The sequence below is a fragment of the Panthera leo genome, chromosome A3 (genome assembly GCF_018350215.1).
Source record: "Panthera leo isolate Ple1 chromosome A3, P.leo_Ple1_pat1.1, whole genome shotgun sequence".
NCBI lineage: Eukaryota > Metazoa > Chordata > Mammalia > Carnivora > Felidae > Panthera > Panthera leo.
The window spans coordinates 43,497,101-43,518,999 of NC_056681.1; the positions used below are offsets into that span (position 1 = coordinate 43,497,101).

Below are 21,899 nucleotides of genomic sequence, written 5' to 3' on the forward strand. Positions count from 1 at the left end.
TCCATGGCTCTGTCAGAGCTTGGAATTTCCCTGGAACTCCACAAACTACAATAGCCAACATTCATGTAGCACTTACTATGCTTTAGGTTGTAGTCTGTTACTGCATTCAGTCCTCATGAAAACCCTACAGTGTTATCCCTGTGTTGCAGATGAGAAAGCTGAGGCACAGAGAGGTCAAAAATCACAAATGACAAAGCTAGAATTCAAGCCAAGCAGTTGAGTTATAGATTCCTGCTCTTAACTAACTACCACATCATCATGATGTCCTTTTGATTTTATATCAACCAGTTTTCTGTCTGAAGCAGTAAGAGTATCTATTGCTTATAAGAACAAATTTTCGGTATCTTTCAACTCACCATTATTATTTTTTAAAACTTAAATTCAATTTCATTAACATACAGTGTAATCTTGGTTTCAGGAGTAGACCCAGTGATTTATCTCTTACGTATGATACCCAGTGCTCATCCCAAAAAGTGCCCTCCTCAATGCTCATCACCCATTTAACACATTCCTCTACCCACCTCCCCTCCAGCAACCCTCAGTTTGTTCTCTGTATTTGAGAGTCTCTTATGGTTTGCCTCCCTCTCTGTTTTAAAAAATCCTTTATTTTTCCTTCCTTTCCCCTCTGTTATCTGTTGTGTTTCTTGATTCCACATATGGTGAAAAAATATGATCTCTTTCTCTGACTGAATTACTTTGCTTAGCATAATACTCTCTAGTTCCATCGACGTTGTTGCAAATGGAAAGATTTCATTCTTTTTCATCACCTGGTAGTATTCCATTGTGTGTATATGTGTGTGTGCAGCATACATATATACGTATATATGTGTATGTACATATGTATGCATGTACACATGTATGTATAAATGTATATATGTATGTGTATATGTACATATGTATACATATACATCTAATGCATATGTATGTATATGCATATGTGTATATATACATATGTACGTATATATACCACGTATTCTTTATCCATTCATTGGTCAGTGGACATTTTCCATATGGGCAGTGTAGTCTTTCCATACTTTGGCTACTGTTGATAGTGCTGCTATAAACATTGGGGTGCATGTGCCCCTTTGAAACAGCACATCTCTGTCACTTGGATAAATACCTAGTAGTGCATTTGCTGGATCATAGGGTAGTTCTATTTTTAATTTTTTGAGGAACCTCCATACTGTTTTCCAGCATGGCTGCACCAGTTTGCATTCCAGCAGTGCAAAAGAGATCCTCTTTCTGCACATCCTCGCCAACATCTGTTGTTTCCTGGGTTGTTAATGTTAGGCATCTGACAGGTGTGAGGTGGTATCTCGTTGTGGTTTTGATTTGTATTTCCCTGATGATGAATGATGTTGAGCATTTTTTCATGTGTCGGTTGTCCATCTGGATGTTTTCTTTGGAGAAGTGTCTTTTCATGTCTTTTGCCCATTTCATCACTGTATTATTTGCTTTTTGGGTGTTGAGTTTGATAAGTTCTTTATAGATTTTGGATACTAACCCTTTTATCTGATATGTCATTTGCAAATATCTTCTCCCATTCTGTCGGTTGCCTTTTAGTTTTGCTGATTGTTTCCTTTGCTGTGCAGAAGATTTTTATTTTGATGAGGTCCCAGTAGTTCATTTTTGCTTTTGTTTCCCTTGCCTCCAGAGACATGTTGAGTAAGAAGTTGCTGTGGCCGAGGTCAAAGAGGTTTTTGCCTGCTTTCTCCTTGAGGATTTTGATGACTTCCTGTTGTAACATTTAGGTCCTTCATTTTGAGTTTATTTTTGTGTCTAGTGTAAGAAAGTGGTCCAGGTTCATTCTTTTGCATGTCGCTGTCCAGTTTTCCCAGCACCATTTGCTGTAGAGACTGTTTTTATTCCATTGGATATTCTTTCCTGCTTTGTCGAAGATTAGTTGGCCATACATTTGTGGGTCCATTTCTGGGTTCTCTATTCTGTTCCACTGCTCTGAGTGTCTGTTTTTGTGCCAGCCATGCTGTCTTGATGATTACAGTTTTGTAATACATCTTGAAGTCCGGGATTGTGATGCCTCCAGCTTTAGTTTTCTTTTTCAAGATCGCTTTGGCTATTCAGGGTCTTTTCTGGTTCCATACAAATTTTAGGATTATTCTAGCTCTGTGAAGAATGCTAGTGTTATTTTGATAGGGATTGCATTGAATATGTAGATTGCTTTGGGTAATATTGACATCTTAACAATATTTGTTCTTCCTATTCAGGATCATGGAATATTTTTCCTCTTTTGTGTCTTCTTCAATTTCTTTCATAAGCTTTCTATAGTTTTCAGTGTACAGATTTTTCACCTCTTTGGTTAGATTCATTCCTAGGTATTTTATGGTTTTTGGTGAAATTGTAAATGGGATTGATTCCTTAATTTCTCTTTCTGTTGCTTCATTGTTGGGGTATAGGAATGCAACCTATTTCTGTGCATTGACTTTATAACCTGCTACTTTGCTAAATTCATGAATCAGTTCCAGCAGTTTTTAGGTGGAATCTTTTGGGTTTTCCATTAGAGTATCATGTCGTGTGCGAAGAGTGAACGTTTGACTACCTCCTTGCTGATTTGGATACCTTTTATTCCTTTTTGTTGTCTGATTGCTGAAGCTAGGACTTCCAATACTATGTTGAATAACAGTGGTGAGAGTGGACATCCCTGTTATGTTCCTGACCTTAGGGGGGAAAGCTCTCAGTTTTTCCCCATTGAGGATATTAGCGGTGGATCTCTCATGTATGGCTTTTATGATCTTGAGGAATGATCCTTCTATCCCTACTTTCTTGAGGGTTTTATCAAGAAAGGATGTTGTATTTTGTCAAATGCTTTCTCTGCATTTATTGAGAAGATCATGTGGTTCTTGTCCTTTATTTTATTGATGTGATACATCACGTTAATTGTTTAGTGGATATTGAATCAGCCCTGCATCCCAGGTATAAATCCCACTTGGTTGTGGTGAATAATTCTCTTAATGTATTGTTGGATCCGGTTGGCTAGTATCTTGTTGAGGATTTTTGCATCCATGTTCATCAGGGAAATTGGTCTACAGTTCTCCTTTATAGTGGGGTCTCTGTCTGGTTTTGGAATCAAGGTGATGCTGGCTTCATAGAAAGAGTTTGGAAGCTGTCCTTCCATTTCTGTTTTTTGGAACACTTCAAGAGAATAGGCTTTAACTCTTCCTTAAATGTTTGGTAGAATTCCCCTGGAAAGCCATCTGGCCCTGGACTCTCTTTTTTGGCAGATTTTTGGTCACTCATTTTTTTTTTTTACTGGTTATGGTCTGTTCAGATTTTCTATTTCTTGCTGTTTCAGTTTTGGTAGTGTGTATGTTTCTAGGAATTTGTCCGTTTCTTCCAGATTACCCATTTTATTGGTGTATAATTGCTCATAATATTGTCTTATTGTTTGTATTGCTGCTGTGTTGGTTGTGGTCTCTCCTCTTTCATTCTTGATTTTATTTATTTGGGTCCTTTCCTTTTTCTTTTTGATCAAACTGGCTAGGAGATTATCAATTTTGTTAATTCTTGTAAAGAACCAGCTCCTGGCTCATTGATTTGTTCTACTGTTTTGTTGTTGTTGTTGTTGTTGTTGTTGTTGTTTTTTGTTTTTGTTTTGATAGCATTGATTTCTGCTCTAATCTTTATTATTTCCTGTCTTCTGCTGGTTTGGGGTTTTATTTGCTATTCTTTTTACAGCTATCTAAGGTGTAAGGTTAGGTTGTGTACCTGAGACCTTTCTTCCTTCTTTAGGAAGGCCTGGATTGCTACATACTTCCTCTTATGACTGCCTTTGCTGCATCCCAGAGGTTTTGGGCTGTGGTGTTATCATTTTCATTGGCTTCCATATACTTTTTAATTTCCTCTTTAACTTCTTGGTTAGCCTGTGCAGTCTTTAGTAGGATGGTCTTTAGTCTCCAAGTATTTGTTATCTTTCCACATTTTTTATTGTGGTTGGTTTCGAGTTTCATAGCATTGTGGTCTGAAAATATGCACGGTATGATCTTGATCTTTTTGTACTTGTTGAGGGCTGATTTGTGTCTCACCGTGTGATCTATTCTGGAGAATTTTACATGTGCACTGGAGAAGAATGTGTATTCTGCTTTAGGATGAAATGTTCTGAATATATCTGTTAAGGCCATCTGGTCCAGTGTGTCATTCAAAGCCCTGTTTCTTTGTTGATTTTCTGTTTAGATGATCTGTCCATTGTTGTAAGTGGGGTGTTGAAGTCCCCTAGTATTACGGTATTATTATCAATTCATTTCTTTATGTTTGTGATTAATTGATTTATATATTTGGATGTTTCCACGTTTGGAGCATAAATGTTTACAATGGTTAGATCTTGGTGGATACACCCCTTAATTATGATATAATGCCCTTCTTCATCTCTTGTTACAGTCTTTATTTTAAAGTCTAGATTGTCTGATATAATCCGGCTTTCTTTTGGTGACCATTAGCATGGTAGATTATTCTCCATATCCTTACTTTTAATCTGAAGGTGTCTTTAGGTCTAAAGTGGGTCTCTTGTAAACAGCATATAGACAGATTTTGTTTTCTTATCCATTCTGATACCCTATGTCTTTTGATTGAAGCATTTAGTCCTTTGACGTTTAGAATGAGTACTGAAAGATGTGAATTTATTGCCATTATGTTGATTGTAGAGTTGAGGTTTCTTGTGTTGTTCTCTGTTCCTTTCTAGTCTTTGTTGCTTTTGGTCTTTTTTTTTTTTTTTTTTTCTTGCATTTTCTCCCTTCAGAGAGTTCCCCTTAAAATTTCTTGCAGGGCTGGTTTAGTGGTCATAAACTCCTTTAATTTTTGTTTTTCTGGGAAACTTTTTATCTCTCCTTCTATTTTGAATGACAGCCTTGCTGGATAAAGAATTCTTGGCTGCATATTTCCAATTGAGCACATTTAATATATCCTGCCACTCCTTTATTGCCTGCCAACTTTTTGTGGATAGGTCTGCTGTGAACCTGATCTATCTTCCCTTGTAGGTTAAGGACTTTTTTTTTTTCCCCTTGCTGCTTTCCTGATTCTTTCCTTGCCTGAGTATTTTGTAAATTTGACTATGATACGCCTTGTTGATGGTCGGTTTTTGTTGAATCTATTGGGAGACCTCTGTGCTTCCTGGATTTTGATGTCTGTGTCTGTCTCCAGGTTAGGGAAGTTTTCTGCTATGATTTGCTCACATAACCCTTCTACCCCTTTTTCTCTCTCTTCCTCTTCTGGGACCCCTATGATTCTGATGTTACTCCTTTTTAATGAGTCACTGATTTCTCGAATTCTTAAATCGTGCTCTTTTGCCTTAGTCTTCCTCTTTTTTTCTGCTTCGTTGTTCTCCAGAAGTTTGTCCTCTGTATCGCTGATTCACTTCTATGCTTCATCCATCCTTGCCGCTGTGGCTCCCATTTGAGATTGTAGCTCAGTTATAGAATTTTTTTTCATCCTGACTCATTTTTACTTCTTGTGTTCCACTATGTGATCTGTTTTGGAGAATGTTCCATGTGCACTGGAGAAGAATGTGTATTCTACTACTTTAGGATGGAATTAGAATCCACAGAAAGGGATTCTGTTTTCAACCCCAGCTAGTATTCTTATTATTGTGATTCTAAATTCTGGTTCAGACATCTTGCTTGTATCTGTGTTAAGTCCCTGGCTGTCATTTCTTCCTGTTCTTTCTTTTGGGGTGAATTCCTTCATTTTGTCATTTTGAAGGAAGAAAAGGAATTAACAGAGAAAAAAAATAATTAAAAACAACACAAAAAAATCAATAAAGGATGGTAGATCCTAGGTGTGTTTTGGTCTGCTTGTTGAAAGGAGCTTGATAGATTAGAGAAAAAAGGAAAAGATAAGAAAAAAAAAAAGGAAAAAATAAAAAATAAAAAGGAAAACATTTGAAAATTTGAAAAAATGAATACAGTAAAATAGAACAAAATGAAATGATGAACATAAACTAGAATTTAAAAAATTTACAAAAAAATAAAAAACACACTAGAAAAAAATTAAAGAAAAATCTTTTTAATAAAAATGGAAAATAAAAATAATTTTTTTCTCTTTCTGTATTCAAGAATAAGAAAAAGAAAAAAATTAAATAGATGGACCAGCAAACAGACTAAAATATTATTAAAATTACATCAGTTTCCCCTAGAAGTCAAACTATGAAGCACTTTATGGTCTGTAAACTAAGCAGTCGGAGAGACTTGTGGTGTTCCTCAAGAGCATAGTTGGCCCAGTTGGGTGGGGCTTAGTGCTCTGTTCTTCACTAGATGGCGCTGCTTAGTTTACCGGGGTGGACCGTTGTGGTGCATGTAGTCGTGTATGTGCATACATGGGAGGGGTGAAAATGATGTCACCCAGCTACCCAGTCTCTAGTATCAGAGCTCTGTTTTCTCCCCTCCTGGCAATCAAGCACCTGCCTTTGTCTTTGGCTTCTGTCCACTCCAGCTTTTACACTGTCTGTGACCAAGCCGTCAGGCTGCCAGGCTCCACCTCCCTCCTGAGTTTTATCTCAGATGCAGCTGTTTCCCAACCCCTCACATCTGAAGGACTGCGGCTATGACCTGTTCTCACCCTCCAAGGGAGGATCTCACCAAGCAATGGCTGGGTGCCCACCTGACCCCAGGAATGTTCGTGGGATCATGCTGCGGCCAATGCCCAGAGACTGTGGCTAGGTGCCAGCCTGCCCCAGAAAAAGTTCACACAATCGTGTAGCAGCAGCATTTCGGGGATTATGGAAAATCACAACACACATCTGACATGAGACTTCCCCCTTAACGTCCTTGTTCCAACACCAGCAAATGTGGTTCCCCAGGGTCTGCTGGGACCTTTGCATGTTGGGGGGCCGCACAGCCTCTACCAAATGTCCTCCCAGCAGGGGAATTGCCTCTCCCTCTGTGGCCCGAGGACCCCTTGGACCTCGCTCTCTGCTCTTGGGAATTCGCCCTTCCCACTAGAGCGATGCCAGTTATCAAGCTGTGGAGTTTCAGACTCTGCACTCCCCCTGTTTATGGAGTCTTAATGGAATTTAAACCCTCCCTTTCGCCTTTCTCCCTTTGTTGTTCAGTCCCTTGCATACTTTTCCTTTCCTCTCCAACTGCTTATGGATGTGGGGGTGCTTTCCTGTACTTCCCTCCCCCCTCCACCCCATCTCTGTCCTCTCTCCACAAGCAGAAACAGTTCCCTGCCCTCCGCAGCTTCTCTATCCCCCAGTTCACCTCTCCATGTCATGTACCTGCTGATTTCTGTGGTTCAGGTTGTGCTAATTGTTGTGTTAATCCTCAAATCAGTTTTCAAGGTGTGCAGGATGGTTTAGTGTTGACCTGGCTGCATTTCAAAGACGAGAGATGCAAAAAAACTTACATGCTGTTCTGCCATCTTGCCCCCCGCTCCTTTTTTTTTAAACATTTATTTGTGAGAGACAGAGAGACAGAGCACGAGTGTGGGAGTGACAGGAAGAGAGGGAGACACAGGATCCAAAGCAGGCTCCAGGCTCTGAGCTGTCAGTATAGAGTTTCCCCCAGGGCTCAAATCCACAAACCATGAGATCATGACCTGAGCCAATGTTGGATGCTTAACCAATTGAGGCACTCAGGCACCCCTATTTCTGTGAGCTTTTAATATATGCTGTGAGTTGTAGATATTTTTCATCCATTTTGTTATTTGTTCTTTGACCTTGCTTTAAGGGATTGTTTGCTGGACAGACTTTTTTTTTTTTTTTAATGTTTATTTATTTTGAGAGAGAGAGAGAGAGAGAGAGAATGAGCAGGGGAGGGGCAGAGAGAGGGAGAGAGAGATAGAATCCCAAGCAGGCTGACCTATCAACACAGGGCCTGATGTGGGGCTTGAACCCTCAAACCGTAAGATCATGACCTGAGTTGAAACCAAGAGTCAGACACGTTAACTGGCCGAGCCTCACGGGAGCCCCTGAGTGATGATATGGTGGTGGAAGAGTGTCCTTGCCCCATGGGATCAGGCTCTTTCAGTAGGTCTGCACAGGCATTGCACAAGGCCCATGTAGGTCCGCTGGGGCCTCAGACATTACATTGTCCCCACACAGGCTCACTGGTGCCTCAGTGTGGAGACCTGGTAGCCTTCCATGCAGTTATCCCAGATAGAATGATGCCTGGGACCCCAGTAGAGCTCAGAGATATCCAAGCAAAGCCCTGATGGTCAGAGAAAACTTTGCCTTAAGCTTCCTTGTAATGCAAGGAGGGCTATAACAATTGCCTTGAATCTGACTTCAGAACTTTAGCTCAGATGAGAGTTTAATATCCTAGTGAGAGATTAATTGTAGGCCATTTCCCCCGGAAGCCCCTGTTTCCAGCTCTTTGGTTTGGAATTGGGCTGACCCCCTTTGGTGACAGGTGCCCTGACTCTTGGGAGTAGGCACTTTCCATCCTGGGCCACAGGACTCGTTCCCCATTTTCTCTGGCCATGGAATCCCACACCTGAGACATCTGCTGCTCAGAGGAGGTATTTCTCTTGAGTGGATTGAACCACAACAGAGATAAGCACAGATAAGCAGAGACCACTGGTAAGGGGGACTGAGTCTGAGGAGAAGCCACAAGTTCCAGGGATCGCTGTTTGAGTTCCCTCCATGGGCCTGGACATGGAATGGAATCTGACAGTGGTTCTAATGCTGTCGACCTAGGCTTGGCTCTCATTCTCAGAGAAACTTGGCTGGCAGGGCCTGCCATGTACTCTTTCTCTGATAACTGAATAATTTCCCAGCTAAGTCATTTAGGAAGTGCCATTGCTGGAGCTGCTGGTCTTTGCTGATGGCTCCCAGAGCCCATGCCTCTGCTTTACAGGCTCCCTTGAGCCAGATCAGCCCACCGGGGAATCCGTGCCCTACTGGTGGCACCCTGAATTGGCTGAGCCCTCTGGGGATATAGGGCCAGGAGCACTCTAGAGAAGCAGTTCTATGCTGGTGGACAGAGCTGCCATAGTACCTGTGGCCCACCAGGGTCACACACCTCTGGGCTCCAGGTGTGATGCAAGCCTGTGGGTCTAGACCACACTCCTTTAGCTGCAGTGGCCCTCGCCTTGCCACATGCTTATTTTGAGTACCTCACTTCCACACATTTTCTTGATTTCTTGGTTCCCAGCCTATGCACCCAATGTTGGGTCCCCCATCAATAACCCTCTTCTGGGGTGCCTGGGTGGCTCGGTTGAGCGTCCAACTTCGGCTCAGGTCATGATCTCGCAGTCTGTGAGTTCAAGCCCCGTGTCGGGCTCTCTGCTGACAGCTCAGAGCCTGGAGCCTGCTTCGGATTCTGTCTCTCTCTCTCTCTCTCTCTGCTCCTCCTCTGTTCATGCTCTGTCTCTCTCTGTCAAAAATAAATAAACATTAAAAAAAAAAATAACCCTCTTCTGTGCCTGCCCAGGCTCTGAATAGCTTTAAGGTAGAACAAAGAGGTAGCCTTGGTGGTGAGGACTTTGCCTTAGTGACAGAGGGAGCTGCCTTTGGGGATGTACTTAGATGGACTGGCCCAAAGGTAGGCTGGTCCCTAGAGGTAGGCTGAGTCCTAGCCTGATCTTGGCCATTGCAGGCTGGCTCTGGAAAGCAGAATGAGTGGGCTTGCTCCCAGCCAGGCCAAGAAATGACCATCATGCCTTTTGTTCTCCATTTTTCTTCAGTAGCATGTTCTTTCGGTGTGGTTTTCTTGCCCCCTGCACTCTCCCTGCCCCCATTTGTCCATATTCTACCATGGAGAGTGGTGGGAATGACAGTAGTAACAGAGACTCAGATTTCCTGTACTCTGACTGCCTGGCTGTGGGCTCAGTGCCATGCCTATACTAACATGCATCTTCCTTGTGGTGACTATCCTGCTATCATCCTTGAACAAACGGGCACGGAGAGGCAGGGCAGGGCTTCTCGGGGAGTGGTGACTGTCAGTCAAGCATTGTTGAAAGGGAGGGATGTCAGCCTTTGCACAGTAACGGGGTGCATTGGTTTGGAGCTGGTAAGGCCCTTGGATAGTGGCTGCTGGAAACCAGGTCACAGCAGGTTTGGGGCTCATAGCTGGGAGTTTTCCAGCTGGAGCATGTGGCACAAACATGCCTGACACGTGCTTCTCCTCCAGCTCTGGATAGAACCCTGGGACTTATATTTAAGGACGACTTGATCATATCACCACTGGAGCCCAGATGTAGTTTTGCAGATTTGTTGCTGTCTTTTAAGATTATTTTTTAAAAATGTTTTTATTTCCCCTGGCCAGTATAATTTTTCATGGGGCTTTACTCTTTGATCTGAACTATAAAAAACGTACCCATGTTAAGACCTCTTAAAACGTGTCTTTGGATTTATTGTCTGTACAAATGGAAGTTCAGATAATAGTTCTGTTCATAACTGAAGAAAAACAGGAAAGAAGATAAATTTCTCACTACTTGGAATGATAAACACGGTGAAGCATATGCTGTAATCCTGGCAACAGAAATTCAAGGTCGGAAATAATTCCTTTCCTCCTGAGTCTGCCTTCAGCTTCCCTGAGGAGTGCAGCGGCTGAAATTTGCTACTAATTGTAGCCATAATTTTAGCATGCAATTAAACACATGATTTCCTTCCCAGCTGATGTCTTTTTTGCTAGTCTGACATGGGTAAAACAAACGCTCTGTAGATTTGAATGGCCACTTTAATCTGATAGGAGTTCAAGAAAAGTCACCATTGTTTGAGCACATTGGGCTACCCAGTAGGAACTAAGTTAATCTTGCCTGTAAAAGTTGTGAACAACGTGGGTGCTTCTAATGTAGTTTCTAATGCTGCTGTCTGTACGTTGAAGAAAACTTTGGTGTGCCCATTTTGCTAAGACCCTCCATGAGGGTAAGGATCTTTGGAGGGAGCGATACCAGGGGAAAGAATCAGAGATGAAAATTGTGCAGTTGTGGTAGGAGCAAATGCTCACAGAGATCTCCTCATGCAATGGTGGGTCTGGTACTGGAGGGACCCCAGCACCTGAGAGCATAGCTGCTCTTCAGGAAGGAAAGGAGCCGGAAAGGCTCCAAGCTGGCCTGCCCTGGGTTAGTGTGTCCATTTGGTGCTTTTCTTTTCCTCGACCTCTCCCAGAGGGTCGTTTGCCCTGTAAAGGATGTTTTGTGTGAAAATAGAGCTCCTTGCCTAGGGGAGTTTGGGAACCACCAGGGTAAAGAAACGAAACAGATTTCTCTACTCAAGGATGTCTTGACAGCCTATTACTTGCTGCTGTGCTTTGTGATTCTCTAAGGGAGAGTTCAAACAAATGTGGTTTTCCAAAAGTATGTGACCGTGGTATTCTTTATTCAAGGCATACCTGGCAGGGCACAGGGAAGCATGGTTCTGGTTGTGTGGAGCCTCTCAAACATGACTTCTTATAATAACAAGAGCAAATGCTGGTTTTGCACACACCATATGTGAGCCGCTGTCCTAAGCACTTGCATGCACTGTTTCATTACATTTTCCCTGTGATTATGCCCTCTTGTTAGCATCCCTGTGATACAGGCAAGAAACTGAGCCATTGGGAGGTCAGGAAAGTTGCCCCAGGACTCAGAACTTGTTGGGGCGGGGCCTGTCCTCTTCCAGCCTGGGTCTTTGTTGTCCTTCAAGTCCTGGACCTTGTGAAGCCTCATCCAAGAATCCCCCAAGGGGGATTTGGACCCTCCTCTGGCCTGCAGAGCCAGAATCCCTCAAGGTCTCTGCCATGCTGCATTGTCACCACAATGTGCCCAACTGTCTTCCATACTAGACCACAGGGTTCATGAGCGCCAGGGCTATCTGTGCCTTTGAGCTGAGTCGTTGATCTCTAGCGCCATGCCTGGCACAGGGTTGCTATGAGTGAAAAGCGGTGAGCGATTTTCAAATGTGGACTGGATCTCATATGCTCTCTTTGCTCCTTAATGGTGGGTGGCAGCAGAAGAGTTCCTGATGGTTCTCAGTTTCTGAGGACTTCTGTTTCACTCTGGACCCAACTCTTTTCTTTCTTTCTTTTTTAAATGTTTTTAGTTTTGATTATGTTGAGAGACAGAGAAGAGAGAGAGGGAGAGAGAATGCATGCACGAGCAGGGGAGGGGCAGAGAGAGAGAGAGAGAGAGAGAGAGAGAATCCCAAGTAGGTCCCTTGATGTCAGCATAGACCCCCATTTCAGGGCTGGAACTCACAAACTGTGAGATCATGATCTGAGCTGAAATCAAGAGTCAGATGCTTAACTGACTGAGCCACCCAGGTGCCCCAAGGACCCAGCTCTTCTCTTACTTTGGATTTATTAGAGAGAAATTGTCTTGACCAGTGTGTTACTTTGAGTAAGCATCCGTATGTGTCATCAACAGTGTTTAGGCCCAGGGCTTAACATTGGTACTTGGATGTGTGGAGTTGACATTCTGATATTCCATGGCATCATCTCTCAAGGCATATTCTTGGCTTTTTTTTTTTTTTTTTAAGTTTATTTATTTATTTTGAGAGAGACTGAGGTGAGGAGGGGCAGAGGGAGAGAGAGAGAATCCCAAGCAGGCTTACTTTGGTAGTGCTGAGCCTGATGCAGGGCTTGATCTCACAAACCATGAAACCTAACCTGAGTCAAGAACAAGAGTCTGATGCTCAACCGACTAAGCCATCCAGCCACCCCTTGGCTTTCTTTATAAGTGTAATTTAGCATTTGGGGATTGATAGACACAATTGAGTGGGTTTGAGTGTTAGAAGGTTTGAAATAGGACATAGAGAGGTGCTCTTTTCTGGGGTAGCCCATAGCCATTTTGAAATGAGTCCTAGGGAGCTGAATGGTTCCAACAGTGAGGAAGCAGGACCTCCCTCCTCACCTTATCTTTTTCCTTTTCTATTTAATTTGTTTGAAAATTTTAAATTATGAAGCATGCAGAAAGTAGATACTAGTGTACTCACTAGCCAGTTAGTCATATTTATCTGAGGTCTGTCTTTCTCAAATCCCACCATCCTCTGCCTTCTCTTCAGTATGAATGTGGCTCCTGTCCTGTGTTTGGCATTCACCTTTCCTGCTCACATTTTTTCGGAGATATATATATATATATATATTATATATATACATAATATATATATATATTATGTATATATATAATATATATAATTTGTTAATATTTATAATAAATAATTTAATTATTATTTAATTAAATAATGGATATGGGTGCCACACAGTATTCCACTGAGGAATTAAAGTAGAGTTTATGCATTTATCCCCCAATGAGGGGCAGATTGTGTCCACTTTTTCTGTTATAAACACTGCCATAATAAACACCCTTAAACATTCCTTTTGTATAAGAGTTTCTGAGTAGACTCTTCAGGGGGGAATTCCAGACTTGTAGAGTTTCTTCAAGCACCACCATGCCCTCCAAAGTGGTTAAACCAATTTACCTTCCTGCTATTTTATAGTCCCATAAGCCCACATGTCCCCACCCTGGTGTTCTCAGATCTTTTCATTCTTGCCAAGTCTGTAGGGCATGCAGTGGCACCCCTGCTGTTTAATTTTGCATTTCCCTCCCTATTTTTGGAGTTGATCACCTTTCCCCATGGTTACTGTCTAGTCGTACTCCTCCCGTTTCTGATCCCATTGATCTGGGTGGCTTTTTAGATAGGAGTGACCTGGGGCTTCCCTCTCTCAAAACTGTTTGCATTGCTCTTTCAGATGGCAAGTTTGGTGCCTACATGCAAGTCCACATTCAGAATGATGGGCCTGTGACTGTAGAATTGGAGTCCCCAGCACCTGGCGCTGCTGCCTCTGACCCAAAGCAGGTAAGCCTGGACTCTCTTGGGTCTGTCTTCTGGCTTTGGTTTCACTGGAATCCCTGGAGCAGTTCTCAGTCTGAGGTGGAGTAAGGACTTCACTGTAGTAACCTGATACCTATTTTAATGCATCCCTTGCCAAGAATGCATCTGTTTACACTGCATGTCCTTGGTGCTGTGGTAGGCTCGACAGCACTTCTCCCTTGACTTTGTGTTCCAGAGAACTTGTCCTTTACAAGAGCCAAGCTCTTCCTCTGGGCTCCTTTCCCCGTGAGGTGCGTTGGTTCCTACACGCCACTGGGTGGCAGCAGAGTAGCGGCATAACTCCACTGAGCCCTGGACTGGCCTGTTCACCAGTTCGGAATGGTTTCCTGGAGTGGGTTTTGTCCCAGGTGTCGGTACATGTGTCACCTGAGGTTGTTTGTAAATCCTCATTTTTCTAAAGTACTGTATCACCAGGATTTGCTGCCAGCTCTCTCTAAGCTTCAAGGAAAATTTTTAATTAAAATAGAGAAAGGAAATCTGTGATAGTTCTTGCAACCTGAATGGTTCTTATAGATGCTTAACACTTCTTAAGGCTTTAATTCATGTGCCCACTTAGCCTTCAAGTAGGCAGAGGAATGAGAACTGAAGGGACATTTCTTTCTTCCCCTTGTCTCTCCCTCCCTTGCTAGAAAGCTATGAAGTGGAATGATGCAGTAGGTGGGAGAAGTATTATATAAATTTAAAGCTGTATGTCACCTGTTTAAAGTTATAATGTTTTTTTCATTGGTATTTATTGAATAAAATACTTTTGAGATACTCTCTTCACAAGAATACAGTATGAGAAATGACAGAGTCCATAGTGTGAATCTTTTTTTTTTTAAGTTTATTTATTTATTTTGAGAGAGAGAGTGCATGTGCGCACGCAAGTGGGGAAGGGGCAGAGAGAGAGAGGGAGAGAGAGAGAGTCCCCAGCAGGCTCTGCACTGTCTGTGGGGAACCTGATGTGGTGCTCGATACCACGAACCCTGAGATCATGACCTGAGCCGAAACCAAGAGTTGGACGCTTAACCAACGGAGCTACCATAGCCTGAATCTTCACGGACAGTGTCTGAAACCCACATAGTCCCCAGTCCAGCCACTGGGACAGAGTACTAAGGCTCTGTAAGCCTTACAAAACAGTTTGTGTGAATTATTTTGTGCCTGTTTGCTAATAAATTCTTATCTTAAATATCAAAGACTGCGGAATGGCAGAAGTTGATCCGAGATTTGCCATTAGTATAACCTGATACTAGTCTATAGGAGAATAGCAGACTCCCATCCATTTTGGGTCCTTATTGTTATCAACCAAGAAGAACCTAATAGTTACGCAAAATCAAACTGGCTTGGGTCCGTTCACAGCTTGCAGCTGATGGTCCTCTCAAATGCAGAAAACTAAAACTAAACTCCTGCCGCCCCACCATCAGAATGTTCCTTCTGTCTACCATTTATCTTGTCATCCAGGCCAAAATCTGGTGTCCTCCTAATTTCATCCCTGCCTCTCCCAATATAATTTCCCATATGCCAGTATTGCTCTCAGTTTTTTTTTTAATGTGTTAAGTAATTTAATCTTTATCATTGGGTATGTTGAGGAAGTTGCAGCACAAAGCTTAAGCAGCAGCTTAAGGTTTCATGGCTGCTAAGAGGCAGAACTAGGATTCAAACACAGTTTTAAAAATCAGAAAGCAGAAAATTATTGCCTAAAATCTGAGGTCACTGGACATTGTTTTTGAAGAGATATCTAGTAGTCTCTGAATGCTTGCCACCTCCCAGCCTTTTTTGGAGAAAAATGTCTGTGGTTCCTGTGCATTGGGGGGGCCATGGTTTATTTTTAATTTTTATATTCTTATTCAGTGTATTTAAACTAAAAAAAAATAAGCAGTTTACCCATGAGTGCTTTTTTAAAAATAGTTTAGCTGTTGTCTTTTTTTCTTAGGTCAAAGTTATAATTTTTAAGGGGAACATAACCGTTCTTTCTTGTTACTGATTCTTTGGATTGATAGAGAAGCAGGAATACGTCTGACGTGGTAGTGCTGGACTTCAAAGGTGATAATCAAGGTTCCTGGAATTACTGATAACATTAAAGAAAATCACAAATGAAAAATCTATGTGAAAATTTAAAATTTATTTTGGAATAATTTGAGATGTAAAGAAAAGTGTCACATTTCCCATGTATACTTTACCCAGCTTGCACTAATTTTACTGTCTTACATAATCATGTCCACTGATTGAACATTGAGATTAAAATTGATATAATACCATTAATTACACTACATACCTTATTTAAATTTCACTAGGTTTTTTTTCCCTCTAATGTCCTTTTTCTATTTCAGGGTGATGCCACATTGCACTTAATTGTCATTTCTCTTCTCTAATCTGGGACAGTTCCTTAGCCTTTCCTTGTCTTTCATAACCTTGACAATTTTTAAGAGTCCTGGTATGCTAGGGGTGCCTGGGTGGCTCAGTTGGTTAAGCGTCTGACTTTGGCTCAGGTCATGATCTCGCGGTCTGTGGGTTCGAGCCCCGCGTCGGGCTCTGTGCTGACAGCTCAGAGCCTGCAGCCTGCTTCAGATTCTGTGTCTTCCTCTGTCTCTGACCCTCCCCCGTTCATGCTCTGTCTCTCTCTGTCTCCAAAATAAATAAACGTTTCAAAAAAAATAAAAAAAAAAAGTACTGGTATGCTGTTTTGTAGAATATTCCTCAATTTGGGCTTTCTCTGTTTACATTGAGGTTATGTATTTGACAGGAATAGCAAATAGCACAAAAGTGATGTGCCCTTCTCAGTGCATCATAAGGAAGTACGAGACTGATTTGTCTTAGTATAGGTGATGTTACCCTTGATCATTGGGTTAAGATGAAGTCTACCAAGTTTCTTCACCCTACATGGAATATTAACCTTTTCCTCCTTGTCTGCTCTCTTGCTTGTTCATAGGAGATGGCTGTCTTTCTGCTTCACAGAGAAAGAAGCCACAGAGAAGAAGGGCAGAACTGCCCTTCTCAGTGCTGAGGCCAGTGCCTCTCCTAGGCCAGGACCAGCTCTGTAATTTGTGAGGCCTAGTGCAGAATGAAAGGGAGGGACCCCTTGTTAAAAAAAAAATAATAAAGAATTTCAGGATGGTGACAGCAGAGCATTAAGCCAAGGGTGGGCCCTTCTACATGTAAGGCCCCATGGGACTTCATAGGATGGGGCCAGACTAGTCTGGGCTGTGGCGCCTTCTCCAACCTCCTCCCTTCCCAGCAGCCTCCATTAAGCCCTTTGTCATCTTGTCCAGTCAGTGTGTCTCCCTCACTCATCCATCTGATTCCCTTGGCTTTTAAACCTTCCTGAGTATTTCCAGTTGAGAAATGCCTCTATTTCCTTTCTTCTTGCTGCCTGCTCAGTGTATACTGTAACCTGCAGAGGCTCCCGCCAAGGCCCCCGCCAAGGCCCCCACCAAGGCCCCCTGAGCTCCACATTGTCTGATTCGGGGCTGGCAGGCCCTGATGACATGACCACTCAGCAGCTCTTGCCACTGTGGCCCGCTTGCCCCTGGACATGGTCTTGAACCTTATTTTCTGGGGCACCATTCTCTCCTGGTTTTCCTCTTGCCTTTGGCTACTCTCTGGTTTGGTTTGATTGCTGTTTTGTAGTTCTGATTTATTATTCTGCTTTAACTCTATTTGAAGAAAATTTTCAGTCAAGCTTTTTTTTTTTTTCATTCTAAATGTCAGACGCCCTCCCACCTTTTTCAAATATTTTATTTTTAAGTAATCTCTACATGTAATGTGCCGCTTGAACTCACAACCCTAAGACCAAGAGTCTCATGCTCCACTGATTAGCCAGCCAGGTGCCCCAGAAAGTCTTTTATTTTAGTTATTTCTGAGGCTGTCTTTTAGGAGCTTTCTTTTCAAATGCATGAATTGTGCTCTATCAATTTCATTTGTTTTACTAGTTAACTGGCCTGGGAGTCTCAGACCCTGCAACAGTGTGCAGATCTGTGTCTTTCACTCTCCAGTAGGTGGTAGCAAGTAGGCATGGAGGGCTGTTGTGATGGTGGATGCCAGCCTTTGCCTATGGTCTGTGTCTGCCTTTCCATTCTCAGTAAGATGGGGGTTCCTCTTTGGGCACATAGCTAGTTTGCTTTTGTCTTGGTAGGAAGACCGCAGCCAAATTCTTTTCACTGATAGATAAGTATGCCTTTCTATTCTGAGCTTTTAATTCTGTTTTATTTTCTCAGTATAACCCAGCTAGTAGTGAAAACTACATACATTGTAGAGAAATGGTTATTTTTCTATTTTTAAATACAGGTTCTTTAAACCATCTGAACAGATGTGCAGTGTGTGTGTGTGTGTGTGTGTGTGTGTGTGTGTATTTGTGCATCAAGTGTCATTTTAGTACATGAGAGTGTACTGGGTACTTGAGGGAGAGAAAGAAGTGCTGTGACCCAGTTCCTGCTCCTGGTGGTAGCTCTAGGGCAATATAAATCTGGAAGGTTAATAACAGAGAGAGGGATAAAGAGTAGTTATATGGCAGAGTAGGCTGTGTCACAAGACCATCATGTCATGCTTCTCCTGGAAGCCCTTCAGTGCCTTCCAGATGCATTTAGATTACAATCTAAGTTCCCTCCTGTCACTTACCATGGCCTGAATGCCCAGACTTCTGCTGCCATCTGCCTCTGAGTCCCTATGCTTTACCTATTGTCACTGCCTCTCTGTTCTGAGAACAGATTGAGCTCTTTGCTACCTTTGGCTCTTGTCTCAATGTCAGTGTCTCCTCCTTCCTCAGAAGTGATCCTCTGACTCCGTCAATCCCAAGTAAGCCCCTGCTGGCTACTCTCTCACGGTGCTCTGATGATTAATTTCATAGCACTTGGCCTCCTATTATTATCTGCTTGTTTCCTTGTTCCTTATCTGTCTACCCCACTCCTAAAACTCAGGCTCCCTTGTTCTTGTTCACTGCCATGTCCTGGAAGCTGAGCCCGGGGTGTGTCATGGGCTGGGTGAGTTGTGCTGTCTGCGAATGTCCTAGGTTCTCAGAAGGCCAATGCCACTGCTCTTGCAGTCAAGTTGGGCAGGCCTCCCAGAGGATTGGAGGTTTCCACTGACCTTTAAGGAACCTGAGGGGAGGAGGCATTCTTGGTTATTGTTTCCAAACTTGCACTTCAGTTAGAGGTAGATTATTTCCATGAGTGCCAGAGCTCTATGGGTGATGCAGCTACTTATTGCTAGCGAAGCCTGGGCTGGTGCAGGTGACTAGTGGTTTGCCTGCCTTAACTAGATCTCTACTTGCTTTTGGAACGGGCCCTGCAGCTTCTGCCTGCTTTCCTGTGGTTACATTGGCAGCACGCCCCATGCGTTTATAAGTTGCTGTGTGGGTCCCACGGTATGTTCTGACTGTGAGAAGAAGTTGGAAGAAGAGCCTTATGTGGCTCTGAAAGAGGTATTTCCAAAAGGAACAGGACATGGAAGCAGTAGCAGAACCACCAGACGGAAGTTCTTTTCCTTGTTGCATTCTTGCGGAAGAACATGATTCTGGTAGGAACATGCTGATGATTACCTAGAAAAGATCGCTAGAGCATGAGTTCTTCCATGGGTGGCTAGATATTGGGAGATTTCAGCCCCCTACTGAGCCATTCCTGGTGGTAGAAGGTTATTCCTGCTCTTGTTTTAATTAAATACCCTTCCCCTTAAGTGGGGGATGTTTGCCTGGGTCTCATGTAGATGGGGTTGCATGTATATGTGAGCAGATGGGAAGGTGTATTTTGTAATTAAGGAGCTCTTCCCTGAGGCCCAGAGCCCACCTAGTTCGTAGTGTTGCCATTAATTATTTATATTCTCATTTATTTAGTGTGCTTGAAACCCTCACTTAATTGAAATACTAGAAGGAGGTGGAAAAAATGAACTTTGAAATACACATCTTTGAATTAGCTCACGTGTGTATTGACACATTGCTGGGGTAAAGTTGGCCAGTGAAAAATGGTACCAGCGCTTTTAATTTTCTGCTTGTCTGAATATCACCATCATTTCATATATAACTTTCTCCAAAGACTTGTTTTATCAACAAGTATCCATCCCCATGCCTGGGAACCTTGGAATGCCTAGCTTCAGACATGCATGGCTTCTGTGGGATCAGAAAGAAATATGTAGGGTAGAGAGGTGGGTGGGGCAAAGAGCTCCATTTGGTTTTATTTATTTGTACTTCCGGAGACGAGGTACCCTTAGTAGTACATGCTATGGAAGTCAGAAGGTGAAATGGCAGACAGACTAGGACACAGGTGGCCGCCTGTCGCAGGTGCAGAGAGGCGGGCTCTTCATTCCTGCATGTTCCACTTTGAGGTTCAAATCTAATGAGAATTATTTTGACTATAAGACAGAATTATGTTGATGTCCGTAAGTCTGTTTTCATAGAAAAAGTTTTATTTAATGTAGGTTTCTCTTTTTTTATTCTTTTTTTAAGTCTTGAGTTCCTAGTTTCTATTGGTTTCCTCTCAATTTTTGCATGACCTGAACCAGGCTTACCTTGTTGACTTGCCACAGGAGTGTGCTTCCAAGTCTGATTGCCAAAGTGGTACCCAGATCCTGTCATTTATTCCAGTCGTTAGTTCATTTTGTCACATTGATTTATCAAACAGATGTTGACAAGAGTCCTGCTTTGTTTATACAGAAGTGTTGCTAAAACAGAAGCAGAAACTTAGCCAGAGCTTTGTCATTACAGAGTTTTTGTTGTTGCTGTTGTTCATCTTTGTCACGGTATCATGGTGGGCGTGCTGGTGACCCAGAGTCCTGGGACTTCACCTGTCTCACAGAAGGCTCCCAACAGGACAGGGCTGGCACTTTGCCAGATCTCTTGGGCTGCAAAGATCGCTCTTGATTTTCTTTCAGTGTGAACACTCACTTTGCTGAATTAGGAAAGCAGCATAACCCTCTGGGGAGAGAGTTGGGTGTGGAGGCTGGGTGGGTTCTTGACCTCCCTCAGCCCTGCCCTTTGCTCACCAGCAGTCACAATCTCTACTGAGTCCTGTCAGTATGTGTGTGTGGGTGCCCTGCCCTGGGCGTGCAGACAGAAAGGTTGGGAGCCTTGAAGATGTTTCCAAGAAGGCTGGCTTCTTCCTCGTTGGGGAGCTGCAAGGGGTTGCTTTTGTCTTTAATTTGTTTCCGTATAGATGATTGTCCTGAGTTGGTACACCGTAGAATTAAGAAGAGGCCTTTCCAGGGCACCTGGGTGGCTCAGTCGGTTAAGCATCTGACTCTTGGTTTCTGCTCAGGTCATGGTCTCATGGTTCGACAGATCGAGCCCTGTGTCGGGCTCTGCAGTGACAGCATGAAGGGTGCTTGGGATTTTCTTTCTCTCTCCCTCTCTCTGCCCCTACCCTGCTCGCTGTCTCTGTCTCTCGAGATAAATAAATAAACTTAAAAAAAAAAAAAAAAAGCCTTTCCAAGAGGTATATGACTGTGTCTCTGCTTGAGGGTTCATTGATTGATCGATTGATTGGCCTTCATCTTATCTTCTTATATTCATAACATGTGTTACTGAAATTACAAAAATTGAGTTTGTTCCCTCCTAGTGAAATATGGCTGGTAGGGGTGCCTGTGTGGCTCAGTTAGTTAAGTGTTTGACTCTTTCAAGAGGTGGGTTGTTTTTTTTTTTCAGTTGATTTATTTATTTTGAGAGAGTGAATGGGGGAGGGGCAGACAGAGAGTTAGAATCCCAAGCATGTTCCATGTGGACAGCACAGAGCCTGATGTGGGGCTTGAACTCATGAACTGTGATGTTCAACCGACAGCCGGATATCCAGGTGCCCCAAGTGTTTGACTCTTGATCTCAGCTCAGGTTCAAGTCCCACGTTGGGCTCTGCACTGGGCATGAAGCCTACTTTAAAAAAGTATATATGGCTGGTAAACTAAAAACTATGAGCCTTTCCTTTTTTGTTTTTGACACATAAAACATTTGTAATCTTTAACTAGGTTAAACAACTCACTCGGCAGTAATGTTTTAGTGCATTTGAAGTTTAAGGGCTTTATTTATTTGTTCCTGTGTATGTATTTTGGGAAGATTCTTAGTTATCTTAATCTTCTAATGTTATTTGTGGATGTGTTAAAAACACAAACTCCTTACCTTACTGACTTGACCTGCCAAAGATTAACTTTTCTTTTTCCCAAGGGGGGGAGGTAAAGTTTATCC

The 21,899-nt window shown here is 42.7% G+C and overlaps 1 protein-coding gene across 1 annotated transcript in view; it reads left to right on the plus strand.

Moving 5' to 3' along the window:
• The window catches only part of DTD1 (D-aminoacyl-tRNA deacylase 1), a 204,152-nt gene that overhangs the window by 17,764 nt on the left and 164,489 nt on the right, over positions 1-21,899 (plus strand). The window contains exon 4 of the mRNA XM_042931723.1: positions 13,620-13,726. Coding sequence (XP_042787657.1) covers positions 13,620-13,726 — 107 coding nt within the window. The remainder of the gene's footprint in view (positions 1-13,619; positions 13,727-21,899) is intronic.